This window comes from Equus quagga, chromosome 2, assembly GCF_021613505.1.
Source record: "Equus quagga isolate Etosha38 chromosome 2, UCLA_HA_Equagga_1.0, whole genome shotgun sequence".
NCBI classification, from domain to species: domain Eukaryota; kingdom Metazoa; phylum Chordata; class Mammalia; order Perissodactyla; family Equidae; genus Equus; species Equus quagga.
In genome coordinates this window covers 45,830,510-45,845,005 of record NC_060268.1, presented here as the reverse complement: position 1 = coordinate 45,845,005, position 14,496 = coordinate 45,830,510, and the positions used below count along the sequence as shown (strand labels likewise).

Sequence of the window (14,496 nt, the reverse complement as noted above, 5' to 3'; positions counted from 1 at the left end):
TCTGTAGGATGCCACCACAGCATGGCTTGATGAACAGTGTGTCGGTCCATGCCCCGGATCTGAACCGGTGAACTCTGGGCTGCCGAAGCAGAGTGTGCGAACCTGAGACAGTTCTTCATGACTGATATTTTCTTCCTTTTGCTTTTTTGCCTTGAGTGACCATATCTTTATCATTTCAACAGGACACTTTTGAAGGTGAAAGGGGGGAACACATTAATATTATGCCTGGACAATAGGTATAAACTGGGGCTGACCAGGGCAAATCAGGACATATGATCTTTTTTACTTAAGCTGCTTAAATATATGCACTCATCAAGAATCAAGGATGTGAAGTTATTAGCTTTGCAGCCATAGACAAGTTATATAATCTATGCTTCCATTTTATTTTGTTTTGTTTTTTACCTGTAAAGTGTGAAAATGATTGTTCCTATCTCAGAAAGTCAATGAGAGAGTTAAGAAAATGTATGTAAAATATTTAGCTGAGCTCTTGACATCATAATGTTAGAATTTACTCTTATGATTAATGATAAGTAAGGAGAGCTTTGTACAACTTGCTTTTCAAATGATAATTTCTTGGAGTTAGAAATGTAATTCCATTGCATCGATCTGACTAGTTTTGGGTTCAAGTTAAACTTAACCAGACTTCTGTTCTCATTCTAGATCTTTGGGTTTCTGGTGTGCTTGGGAATTATTCTTGCAATAGGAAATTCAATCTGGGAGAAACAAGTTGGGGACCAGTTCAGATCTTTCCTCTTCTGGAAAGAAGGAGAGAAGAACTCTGTGTTCTCAGGATTCTTAACATTCTGGTCATATATTATTATTCTCAATACAGTTGTACCCATTTCATTATACGTGAGGTAAGTGGAGAGTTTACACTTTAGTGAAGTCGTTTCACTAAAGCCTTTGTTTTGTGTAATCAGTTTTGTTTGTTTTAAAATTACAACAGTGAGATAGATGTCTTCCTCTGCTTATGATCTGCTCGATGTCTTACAAATGAGGCAACTAAACTGCTTAATCTGTTCAACTTTTACATTTTCAAATTGTAATAAATGCATTTTATTTTCTTCTTGATTTGATTCAACTTTTTAGGAATGTTTTTCTTTGGAATACCTGGACTATAAGATAGTCTCGTGCCACCTGATCAGTTAGAATTGGGTTGATGTTGGGTCGGAAAGGGAAGACTATTTGGGGAGCTCTATTGAGATGGTGCCTTCTTGCCCCTAGTCTGGCTCCGCATACCTGAATTCAGATCCTATTCTACACTTACTAGCTCCATAACCTTGGGCAACTTACTTTACCTTCCAGTGCCTCAGTTTCCCCACTTTAAAAATGGAGAGGATAATAGTTCTACTTAATAGGATTGTATGAGGAGTAAACAAACCTGTAAAGCTTTTAAAAAAATGCCTGACACATTGTAAGAGCTTAATGAATGATGAATAATGAATTAATACTTTTCCTATTATCATTAGTAGTAGTAACTAAAAATGAATACATGAAGGAGTTGAATTATAGTTGGTGGTGCTTATTCATTGTCAAATAGGAAGTAGGATCCATAACTCCCTCTACAACTTGATCTGCCATTTCTAGATTTGGTTCTACAAACTAGAGCTAAAGTGATTTCTCTCTCTCTCTCTATATATATGTGCAAACACCTCTCTCTCTCTCTCTATGTACATGTATATGTATCTGTGTGTGTGTGTGTGTGTGTGTTTGATAAGGCTTAGAAACTGGTCCTACAGTCTGCACCTGAGACATTCTTGATCCCAATTCTACCAAGACTGAGCCAGACAGCCCTAACAACACTGGAGCCGAGATGAGACTTGGTTGTTTGACATTCCTCATCACCAGGATTTTAACAGTACACAAAATCACCAGCTCTAAATCCCTACTAATTTTTACGAGCTTCTCTTTCTCTTTTTCCAAAATCCTAGCTAGGAAGCAAGGGAAGTTTGATGCATAAAATCCACTCTTGTTTTGGATAGTGGTCAGGAAACTGAAATGTCAAGTTGTGGGAAAATGACTTGAAGTAGTGGCATGTGGCCACAATGCCACAAATTGCTTTGGGTCTTCTGGAGCTGTGGTCAGAGTGGGCTCTATTTAAACTGTATCCTACTGGCTCATCTTTGATTCCGAGGACCTCTCATGCTTGTATCCAATTATAGAGTCTGTAGTAAATCCTGCTCTTTGCCAGAAGAGCTATGGTCAGCTTTTATAGCTTTCCTTTTATGTTCTACATGAAGAATAAATGCTCATAGCAGTTTGCCATCTGCACATGTGCAGTTTCATATGTCCTCATGAAGGAAGTACATTCTGTATACACTCTTTCTTTGAAGCGCATTGGCATTTTTTGTTTAATGATTTGAAAGATTGGTTTTTTAAAGACCAAGGCTAGATTCCCAGGTTAGGATTGTTTTTTCCTTCTAATGTTTCCCCTCCTGTGGTGGAAAGAAAACCTGTTTGGAATAGTCAAAACCTAGGTTCTGGTCTTGGCATTGCCACTAATAGCTGTGGGACCTTGGAGAAAAGCACTTGGCTTTTCTGTGCCTTAGTTTGCCTGTCAAACACATGCTGCTCAGTAAAATGTGGGGATTAAAATAATTGATTTCTGAGTTTCTTTCTGCTGCAAATAATACCACCTTACCTTTAGATAACGTTGCATATTGTATACCAAGTGCTTTCACATACTTCATCTCATTCTGTCTCCTAACAATCTTCTGAAGTAGTTATTGCTGAACTTTCACAAGTGAGATGATTTGCTCAGGATCGTGGAGCTGGTTAGGGACAGAACCAATATCCAAACCCAAGTCTTCTGACGCTTGGCACAGTGTTTTTCCTCTATGCTTAAGCTGGGTATGTTTTATTAATAGTAAGATGTCAACAGAAAAAAAAAAAGAGACTAGGGGCCGGTCCCATGACCGAGTGGTTGCGTTCGCGTGCTCCGCTTTGGCGGTCCAGGACATCACTGGTTCGGATCCTGGGTGCGGACCTAGCACCGCTCATCAGCCATCCTGAGGTAGTGTCCCACATAGCAGAACTAGAAGGACCTACAACTAGAATATACAACTATGTGCTGGGGGGCTTTGGAGAGGAGAAAGAAAAGAAAAGAAAAGAAAAGATTGGCAACAGATGTTAGCTCAGGTGCCAATCTTTAAAAAAACAAAAAAAGAGGCTAGAATTCTGTACCTGTTGGTATGGCGTAGTATTGATGAAGATAAATGTGAACTTTTCTCTCACCAAATAAGAACAGTGATTTTGATCTCAACTTGGGGGAAAAAGCATTTCAAGAAATTTCAGGTTGCTAGAAAAAGAGACTCCCAGGTATTTCTGTTCAGAGGATTGAAGGCCTTCTGCAAAAGCTTCCATTAGGCTTTGGAATACTACAAAGCATAAATTAGTGCCATATGTCACTTGAGGATGAAAGTGTGGAATTTCCTTTGAATGGTTAACAATTCCACGTGAACACAGGACGTTGATTTGGGTAGGATATTTCTATGCTGTCAATTTGTTTGCCTGTAGTGTTAAAACATACCCAGCTACAGTTTTTTAAAACATCATCTTAAGAAATGCAGCCCTTGTACTCCCAAGGAATTTGCTTTTGAGTGGTTTTCCTAAAGCAATAAGAACTCATTTCCCTGTTGCTTGTTTTGCCACAGAATGGGCGGAATCCTAAGCCTGGCTCTTTCCGTGGTCAGGCAGAACGCTAAGTGGCTTGATTATGCTAACTCTGAACACTTGTCTCCTTTTCTCTGCTATTATAAAACAAAGGGCTGAATGTTCCACTGTGGCCCTCCCAAATCCTGTTTTCCCAAACAAAAAGGATACTCTTTCTCTCTACAGACTATTTCGAAGTCTAAGCATTATTCACATTAATTTAGAATACTTCCGTTGGCTTGTACTGCAACAGAGAAGGATCACATTCTGTTCCATTCATTTTGCTTTGAGTTTTCAGGAGATGCTTTACTTTCAGATAAATGAAGGCTTCAAGGATTTGTACAGTTATCTGCATAATACCCTTCTTATGGCATTCTTAAAGTCAGGTCTGCATTGTCTTTACCAAATGCCTGAATTCTGGTCTTGGCTCTGTGGTTAATTATTTGTGTGATCTTGGGTTAGTCACTTAATCTTAATGTCCTTATTGGTGAAATTCGGGAATAGAGTATCAGGATTCATTCATTCACCACTAACCGACTGCATATGACAGGTAAGACTCTGTGCCTGGTCCATTGTAAGTGCAACACCTTTGAAAGAATGGAATAAGGAAAATGAAGCTGAATTAGAACAGCTAGCAAGGAACTTACAAGGAAGACTGGGGGATAGAGAAGAGTAAACTGTAACAAGACAACATATAAATAAATACCTGCAGAGTATGACTGACTGATTTTTATATTGTATGATTCTACAGGCTCATAGTGTGATTTTTAGTTTGGGTGAAATAAGTGTTATCATTTAAATAGTAGAAATGAGCTGAGACCATACCATTTTTGGGAAGGGAGATGAAGTTATGTCACGCACCTATAGAACTAAAAGTGTAGACGTTAATGCCTAGAAAGGACTTGGGTGTCATCTTTTGTCCCCAAGGAGACAAATGTTCAGAGTTAGTACAATCAGGCTGCTCTCAACTTTCTCATTTTACAGATGAGAAAACCAAGGCTTGATTCCCATTGAGATCAGGAATAAAGCTATGGGTCCTTGCTATTATTATTACTATTTTATACTGCTATGGATGTCCTTGTTAATGTACTAAGACATGCAACTGAAATATCAATGAACAAAATGAGACATGAAACTGAAACTGAAATAAACCCATTAGAAAGGAAGGGCATAAACAATATGATTACAAACCTGGAAAGTCCAAAAGAATAAGTCTGTAAAACGCTTAGTAAGGTAATTCACTGTCTGATTTTATGACATCATCATGTTTTTTAATATTAAAAAAAGCTTTTAATATTAAAAAAGTCTTTCCTTTAAACCAATAAAAATTTAGAAAATTGTCCCATCAATAAAAAGATACAATGTCCAGGAGGAAATCTATCAAGCTATGGTGTGGACCTGTGTGAAAACAAAGCAAAACTAAACTAAATGAAAATGTTTTACCAATACAGGTACTTTTCAAAATTGAATTCCTGGAAAGATTTATCCTTCTCCTTGAAATTGTATTTAAGTATTATAAAATATTAGTTCTTTTCAAATAAGAGTTTAACATAGACTTGATAAAAATCCAAAATAAGTTTTATGAAAAAGCTGATACATTGATTCTGAAGTTTATTTAGATGAATACATTGATTCTATCAGAGAGAATAAATGCATGATTACAGCTAAGAATTTTTGAAAAAGGAGAGAATAAAGGTTCCCTTGTCTCTTCCCAGATATTGCCAAATTTTATACAGCTACAATAATGAAACAAGAGATGCATTAAGTGACATACTAAGGAACAAAATTGAAATCCCTCGAACAGAGTCTGGTGAGGAAAAGAATTTCTATGAGATGTGGAAGCATCCCAACACAATAGGGGAAGGGGCTCACTGTTCAACACATGGTGATGGAAAAACTTTCTGTTGGCAAAAATTGAAATTAGCGCCTCATACGTACATCCTACTTCAAAAAATTCCAATTGTGATAAAGAATTAAATGTGGAAGAAAAATTTAAGTATCTGTATATATAATCTTGGCATAGGGAAGGACTATCTAAGCAAAACTCCCAAATAGAAACTATAAGCTATGGATAAATTTGATCAATTAAAAAGAGAAAACTTCATGTCAAAAATAGTGGAAACAAAATTAAAAGACAAATGACAAATTGGGTAACATGTTTGCATAATGTGTATATATAAATTATATATATGTATATATAATTCTTACAAGTCAATAAGAAATACACTAGTGTCTGAATAGGAAAAATAAAATAGGCAGACACAATTTAGGTAATTTTGAGAAGAAATAGAACTGGCCAGTAAAATTTGAAAAAAAATGTTCAGTTCACTGATAAGAAAAGAAATACAGTAAACAGTAATGAGATGCCATTTGCTTCGGCATATGATAAAGATAATTTTCAATAATCTAATGGTAGAAACACGTTGTTATAATCTTTTTTGGAAATCTATTTGGTTTTATGTATGACAAAAAGACTGAAAAAGTTCATACCCTTGGCCATAGAAATTTCACTTCCAGAGTTGGAAAGCCATAAATCAGCACTAGACCATGAGACAAAGCTCTTTTCTTGATAAATGGGCAGAGTCATATGACAACACCCCCTTGTTTTCTCTCACTATCTACTATGGTTTGCTTAGTGTTTCATGGAGATGCTACTTTCCACCTCTTTTGACAAAGTAAAGGCACATTGAATAATGTATTGGAGAGGAAGTCCTCAATAACGCATTTCTTTAGATCAGACATCTGATGAACACCTTTAACAGTTTCTCCTAAGATATGGGAGAGATGCCAACCAATATACTAACACAAGTAATCTCCACTAGGCTTGTTTCTTGAAAATAGAGAACTGTGGAACATTCCCTAAGGCTTTATGGAAAACCAGCCTATTGTTTCATGGTACTGCAAGGAAATGACTTAGAAAGGTTTTTGAACAGACTCTGCTGAGATGCTTCTGAAGGTCACTAGGACCTAGGGACAGAGCGTCACGTTTTCTTCTAAACTGTGAAGACTTTGGTAGACTTCTTACTTTGGCAAAGCTTTGTGTGTTCTGAAATTGATGGAGCATTTCTTTTTTTCCCCTTTAATGGATGAAAGTGTGGAAGTGATTCGTCTGGGACACAGTTATTTTATAAACTGGGATCGGAAGATGTATTACTCTGGGAAAGCCACGCCTGCTGAAGCTCGGACAACCACGCTCAACGAGGAACTGGGCCAGATCGAATATGTTTTCTCTGACAAAACGGGCACCCTCACTCAAAACATCATGACTTTTAAAAAATGTTCCATTAATGGGAGAATCTATGGTAAGGGGAACAGTTCCTTTTTTTAAAATAATGATATTAACAGTCCTTAAAAAGTAAGCAGCCTTATTTTTTTTAATTAAAAAACCCAAACCATCTCTAGCTTTCTTATTAATAGGGGCACCACCACCATCTGACATAGTGCCTGGCACATAATAAACCCTTACTAAATATTTGTGGGATGAATGTTGGATAGTTTCGTTGAAACTTTGGCTTGTTACCATTCATGGGTAGAGATGGGGGTTAGCTGTGATACAGTCTGAGTTTCCTTTCCATGTTCCAACTGTGTGATTCTGCTCTGTGGTACTTAATAGACTCCCATCTCAGGGAAGACAAATTCTTCTTAGTCTGATTTATTGCCGTAAAAGCAGAATTTTATACTTGCTTCCCATCAGCTTTGGAATTGATGTTAGGGCCTGTGTTTGGGAGAATTTACTATTCATTCCTGAGAATTTACACTGGAGAGGGCTACTTGGAGTGGCCAAAGAAGCTATTTCGTCAATACCCAGTTCCTGTCTGTGTGCGTTTGTCAGGACACCTGCTCTGTATTTGGATTTTCAAGCATTCTATTTGTATGTGACCCTGTCACCTCGACTTTGGCCAGACAGCAGACAGTTCCCTCTGCTGAGAACATGGAAGCTCAGCAGGAGGCTTCCGTTGGCTTCCTCTGGACTCCCAATCTCGCTTCACTGGACTCTGAGTGTCCAGTTTCTCAATACAGAAATCTCAGGCAGTAAAGGAAATCTGAAAAAGAGAAAGAAAACTTGCCTTTGTCTCCTGATGGGAAACTTCACACATTGCCACATATCTTAAAGCAAGATTTGACCTTGGATAAAAACTAAGAAATACAAGAAGTTGATTTTTATACTCTGCTGCCGTTTGGTCTCCCTCTTCCAACTCCACTCCCATCACCCATGGTCGCCATGGTTCCCTCACCTCTCCTCTGCCCACCCTCCCTTCTCTGGTAGTGGACCAGATGCTTCTGAACCTGGACTTCCACAAGCACTCAGTTACACTGTGCATTGCTTGTGTCGCTGTTATGATGACTGGTAAACAAAATAGAACCTTTGCTTCAAAAATTTTCTTTCAATATTATTTTCAGAGGCTTTCTAAAATTACTGCCTTAACTCAAACAGTAATTTAAGTGGGAAAATTTTAGAGTATTGGAGATGTTTTGTTTTTGTTTGTTTGTTTTTCTTTCTTTTTTTATCGCACAAACACTGGTTTATAACGTTAGATAAATTTTCAACTGTACATCATTTTATTTCAATTTCTGTGTAGATTACATCATTTTCACCACTCAAAGACTAATTGCAATCCATCATCACAAATTTGTGCCTAATCACCCCTTTCACCCTCCTCCTTCTCCCTTTCTCCTCTGGTAACCAACAATCCAATCTCTGTCTCTAAGTGATTGCTTGTTATTGTTTTTATCTTCTACTTATGAGTGAGATCATATGGTATTTGACTTTCTCCCTCTGACTTATTTCACTTAGCATAGTACCCTCAAGGTCTATCACAAATGGCCGGATTTCGTCATTTTTTATGGCTGAGTAGTATTCCGTTGTGAATATATACCACATCTTCTTTATCCATTTGTCCTTTGATGGCCACCTAGGTTGCTTCTAAATCTTGGCTATTGTGAATAATGCCGCAATGAACATAGGGATGCATGTATCTTTATACATTCACGTTTTCATGGTCTTTGGATAAACACTCAGCAGTGGAATAGCTGGATCATATGGTAGTTCTATTCTTAATTTTTTGAGGAGTCTCCATACTGTTTTCCATAGTGGCTGCACCAGTTTGCACTCTCACCAGCAGTGTATGAGAGTTCCCTTCTCTCCACATCCTCTCCAACGCTTGTTGTTTCCTGTCTTGTTAATTATAGCCGTTGTGACTGGAGTGAGGTGGTATCTCATTGTAGTTTTGATTTACATTTCCCTGATAGTTAATGATGTTGAACATCTTTTCATGTGCCTGTTGGCCCTTTGTATATCTTCTTTGGATAAATCTCTGTTCAATTCTTTTTCCCACTTGTTAAATTGGGTTGTTACTTTTTTGTTGTTGAGATGTATGTGTTTTTTGTATATTTTGGTTTTTAACCCATCAGATATAGGGTTTGTAGATATCTTCTCCTACTAGTTAGGTTGTTTTTTCATTTTGTTGATGGTTTCCTTTGCTGTGCAGAAGCTTTTTAGTTGGATGTAGTCCCATTTATTCATTTTTGCTATTGTTTCCCTTGCCTGGTCAAGCATGTTACTTGAAAATATGCTTCTAAGACCGATGTCGAAGAGCGTACTGCCTATGTTTTCTTCTAGAAGTTTAATGGTTTCAGGTCTTACGTTCAAGTCTTTAATCCATTTTGAGTTGACTTTTGTGCATGGTGTAAGATTGTGGTCTACTTTCATTCTTTCACATGTGGCTGTCCAGTTTTCCAATACCGTTTATTGAAGAGACTTTCCTTTCTCCATTGTATGTTCTTGGCTGCCTTGTCAAAAATTAGCTGTCCATAGATGTGTGGGTGAAGATATTTTGAATTTGGGGGACTTTTGGATTCTTTTGCCATGGCACATATGATAATATAATGTTATCACTTCTAGGAAATTCTCAGACATGTGGACCAAGATTTATTTGTAGAGATGTTTGTCACAGGGTTATTTTTAGAGAAGGCCCTTGATTTTTCACAAAGTGTATATCCCAAGATCTTTGGCAATCTCCAAATTTACAAATCCTATGATAGCTTGTAATTTCCCTCATAAAATGCAGGAAAGTAACTGAAATATTTAAGTAACTCCATTAGATCCTTAATTTATATGCCATTATGATTTATTTATAATGTTATTAAAATATATTCTTACTAAAGCACTCACAGAATGTTTCAGAATCACTTTTTCTTGTTTTCATACAAGTTGGTCTTATCTCGTAGATCCAGGCCTTGGGAAAATTTGACAGTCCACTCTGGTTTATGGAAATCTTCTATTTTCTGGCTCACAACTAATATTTTCTTAGACTTCTTTAATTTTTCTTCACTTCCCTCACCAGCCCTAAAGATGGGCTTTCTTGGGGGGACCATTTTACGCAAAGATGCAGTTTTGTTTTGTTTTTGTCATTTATTGGAGTTACTGCCTATGGGGTAATGCCTGGAACATAACTGCAGTGAGTTTGAAATTTAAGTTCCAGGCGCTTGACTAGGCTCATTCACCAGCTCAGAGATGCCTCCCCCATGCAGTCACACAGCATTCCAGATTTAGACCTGTGCCCCAGAAAAACAGCAGGTAACTCTTTGTCGAGTGCTTTTTTGGTCATAGCATTGCGTAGCGGAAAGAGAAAGACTTGGGTTCAAAAAGCCACTCTGCTGCCCTTTTAGTTCTGGTTGAGTCATGTCACTTTGAGCTCAGTTCTTCAGTTCCCTCATCCATAAAACAGGAATCAAAATCTTCATGTGGCAAGTTTGTTATAAAGATTAGTGATAATGTAAGTGCCTGGCGCAGAATTGCTGCAAGTCACTCTTATTATTATTACAAAAAATACAGTCCTGGCAAATAGTGTTAAACTTTCAAATGCCAAGCGAAAATTAGAAAAGTCTTAAAGGCCTCCCAATAGGGGGAAGCTCAAATAAATTACACTACATGGACTATTATACAACCTTCAAAATTAGATTCACGAAGAAGTTTTAATGGCAGGAGAAATTCTTACACTTTAAGTGGCTAAAAAACACCAGGAACTAGAGATTTATAAACAGTCTGATGAATACATCTCCACACACGCGCACAAAATCAACCTGAGAAAAACTCTACAAATATTGTTTACCTTTGGGTGGTGGGATTATTAATAATTTTTATTTTCTACTGTTAAGCGTCCTATATTTTCCAATATATCTGTAATAAGCACATATCAGATTGACACTAAGAAAAGTTATTTTTAAATATCTGGCATATAACTGGCTATGTTCTCTGCATATGAAAGGCCCTGACGTTGTTTAAAGTTTACATACTAACTTGACCTTGATATTACACAGATGTATCTGGCCCGAACCAAGATAGACAAAGATGTGTTTGCCAAGCTCTAGCACTGATGAGAACTTCTCTGTCTAGGATATAATTTTGGATTCTCCAACAGTGGGGAGAAAGTGAAAGACAAAATTTACCTCTTGCAAACATTATAGATAATGTAATAAATAAAATTTACAGAAAATCACGATTGCAAGCTTTCTATTTTGTTTTAATGCGTACTGCATTTTAGTTCTATCTTGGGGAAACATGTCTCTCTCTATATTAATTGCCATGTCTAGGGTTACAGTTTGAAAACACTCCTAAAAAGTCTACATTTGGACTCATAATACCATCTAGTAGGGGTGCTGTAATAAATAAGTATATTCTTTAAAACTAAATGTCTAAATCTAGTTTCAATTTCATTTATTTTTAATTTTCAATTTTTGTTTTGACAGGTGAAGTGCAGGATGACCTGGGTCAGAAGACAGACATAACTAAGGTGTGGAGGTGATAAAATTTCATTCTTACTTTTAATTTCAAACTGTATGCTTTTTAAAAATGGTGAGTTCCTAGAGGCCTGATTTCCATTGTGACCAGATGAGATACTTAATGCATAACATTAAAAAAATAGATGCATATGGTTCAAGATTTCTCCTCGTCTAGCTCCCCCAACCACAGAGTTCCTTTTGTTTTTTATTCTGTTAGAGATATTTACGTATAAGCAATGGAGATATTCCTCCATTTTTTTACGTAGGTAGTAGTATTCTATACATACCGTTCTTCAACTTTCTCAACAATGCATCTTGGAGATCTTTCTAAATGAGTAAAAAAAAAAGAAAAAAGTGTCCCCTTATTCTTTTTAATGGCTGAATAGCGTTTCGTTATATTGATGTTCCATAATTTATGTAAGGAGACACTAATGGACATTCAGGATATTTCCAATATTTTGCTAGTAAAAAAATGCAGCAAAAATAATAAAATGAGCAAAAATAAAATAATGCAGTAAAATTAGTGTACATACATTATTTCTCATGGATCTTATACTCTCTAACAAGTTCCACGTTTAGAAATGGAATTGCTAAGTCAAGAGTTATGTGCATTTGTAATTTGATAAATATTGCAAAATTGCCTTTTTTGGAATTTATGCTAATTTACCCTGCCACAAGCGAGGTGTAAGAGTGCCACTTTGCCCTGCCCACACCAAAAGGATGTTTTATCAAAGTTTTTGATCGTTGACAAGACTATGTGAAAATTGATATGTCAATATGGTTCTAATGTTAATTTCTCCTATTATGAGTGAGGTTGAGCATCTTTTCACGGTTTTATTGTTTCCTTTTCTGTAAATTTCTAGTTTGTCATTTTTTACCCACTTTTCTATTGGAATATTATTCATCCATGGTTTCCGAGAATAAATGTCACTTGTCATGTTAAACTGTGTTTCCAATGAGCTACTAGATTCTGTTTCCTAATGATTTATTTAGATATGTGCGTTGGTATTTGTAAAACTTTGGTCCTCAATGTTCATTTGGAGAGTAATGTTTGTTTTGCTATGGATGTTATATTTGTTTTAGAAAGAGAGTATTTTCTCCTTATTTGAATACTTTGTGGGACAGTTTATATAACAGAAATGATCTGTGCCTTAATGGTTTCATAAACTGCTACTGTAAAATCATGTGGACTTGGTCCTGTTTGGAGTGGTAACCCTTTCATAATGTTCTTTATTTTCTTTTCTATAGTGGTTATCTGTTTAGAATTTCCATCTCTTCTGAAATGGTTTGGAAAATTTTATTTTCCTAGAATATTATCCAATCCAATAGGATTTTCAGATTTATTTGCAAGGAGTTGAGCAAAGAAGTCTTATAATTCCTTTAATTTCCTCTTTATCTGTGGCTATTTCCTTTTATTATCTCTTATTTTTTGTTTTTCTTATTCTTTTCCTGTCTTGATTGTATTAGAAATTTGCCTCTTTCTCCCATAAAAAAGTACAGCTTTTGGATTTATTTATTATCTATATTTTTTGTGTGTGTGTGTTTTAATCGATAAACTCTGCTTTTATCTTTATTAACACCTTCTTTCTTCATTCCTCAGGTTTCTTTTCTTCTTTTCATAACTTCATACTTGAATGCTTAACATTTATTTTTATTTTTTATGCAAATATTTATGGTTATTAATTTTCTTTTAAATACTATTTTAGTTTTATCACATGGATTTTGATGTGTAGTTTATTAAAGTGTCTTTATTTTTGTCGTATCAATTTGCAGATCCATATTGAACCATGAATTTTTTAAGGAAGAGTTTTAAACTTTCCAAGTGGTGGGGGATTTTTTCCCCTAACTTTATTATACTTTTAATAAAAGAATATATTTTTATTAATTTTACTTTTTCGGAGTTTACTGAGGTTTTCTTTGTGACTTAATGTGATCAATTGTTAATGTTCCACGGTCCTTAAAAAAAAGCATATCTAGATTCTGTTTTCAAGGTATGAAATTAGCTAGATGTCATCTAGTTCTACCTTATTAATTATATTATTTAGATATAGACATGTGTCTCATATATGTGTGTGTGTATATATTTATGTCTATATCTAAATATAGATAAAATATATGTAGATATAAATATATTAGTATATTTGGATTAAAGAGGTTAATTAAAGTGTTCGATAATCTCTCTCTCTAGCTCCTATATAGCCTGAAATCTTTGTTTGATGAGTACTGATGGTACTTTGGGGTGCATTGGTGTTCATAGCGGTTACATTTTTACTATGAATTACACAATTTAACATTAAAAGTGCCCTTCTTTGATTCCTTTAATTCTTCTTGACCCAAATTCAACCGTATTTGATATTAAGATCACGACTCCTGGTTTCTTTTCATTTGTGGTTTGCCCACCTTTTATTCTCACTGTTGAATGAAATGACCTTGTTTCAGGTGTGTCTCTTGTGTACAACATATGATTGGGTTTTGCTTTGCGTTCCGATCTTTTAGTAAGTGAGTTCAGGCCATCCACATTGGGCTATATCTTGTCTTAGTTTTATAATATTTTAGGTTATACTTTGTATCATTATAATTTTAACAATTCTTTCTCTATATGGACTCTTTACTCTGCTGTTGTGAATAATGCTGCAATGAACATGCGAGTGCAAATATCCTTCAAAATCCTGATTTTACTTGTCATTGTATTATGCAATATCTCCGGTGAGATCTCAGAAAGTACTCTGTAATCAAACACATTAATATTTTTGCACTGGAAAATATTAATTCATACTAAGGAGACTAAAAGAAGTCTATAATTAGTCACGTATCATTCCAGGTCAGATTTTGCTGCTAAAATGAATTCAAGTTGGGTCATGTTTTGCCATCGAGTAGGTTTTGAAAAAACTTTCAGTTTTTGGGGCTTCTTTGTATTCTGGGGTTGCAAAAAAGCATTTGAGGATCTGTACCCCCATTGGATATTTTTCTTCCCCATATGCTTTAGGAAGGTTCGCTGCTTTGGTGCATAGCTCTGAAACGAGAAGGTAAAATTTAACAGTAAAGAGGGAACAGAAAGCCATT

At 35.8% G+C, this 14,496-nt stretch overlaps 1 protein-coding gene across 6 annotated transcripts in view; it reads left to right on the top strand.

Annotated features, from left to right (window-relative positions):
- ATP8B4 (ATPase phospholipid transporting 8B4 (putative)) overlaps nucleotides 1-14,496 on the top strand; it is a 217,090-nt gene that overhangs the window by 129,782 nt on the left and 72,812 nt on the right. For all 6 annotated transcript variants that reach the window (XR_006887667.1, XM_046655054.1, XM_046655056.1 and 3 more), the window contains 3 exons: nucleotides 661-857; nucleotides 6,745-6,953; nucleotides 11,401-11,444. Coding sequence is in view for 5 of the 6 variants with exons in the window: in XM_046655054.1 (XP_046511010.1) it covers nucleotides 661-857; nucleotides 6,745-6,953; nucleotides 11,401-11,444 (450 nt within the window). In the remaining variant the exon portion in view is untranslated. The remainder of the gene's footprint in view (nucleotides 1-660; nucleotides 858-6,744; nucleotides 6,954-11,400; nucleotides 11,445-14,496) is intronic.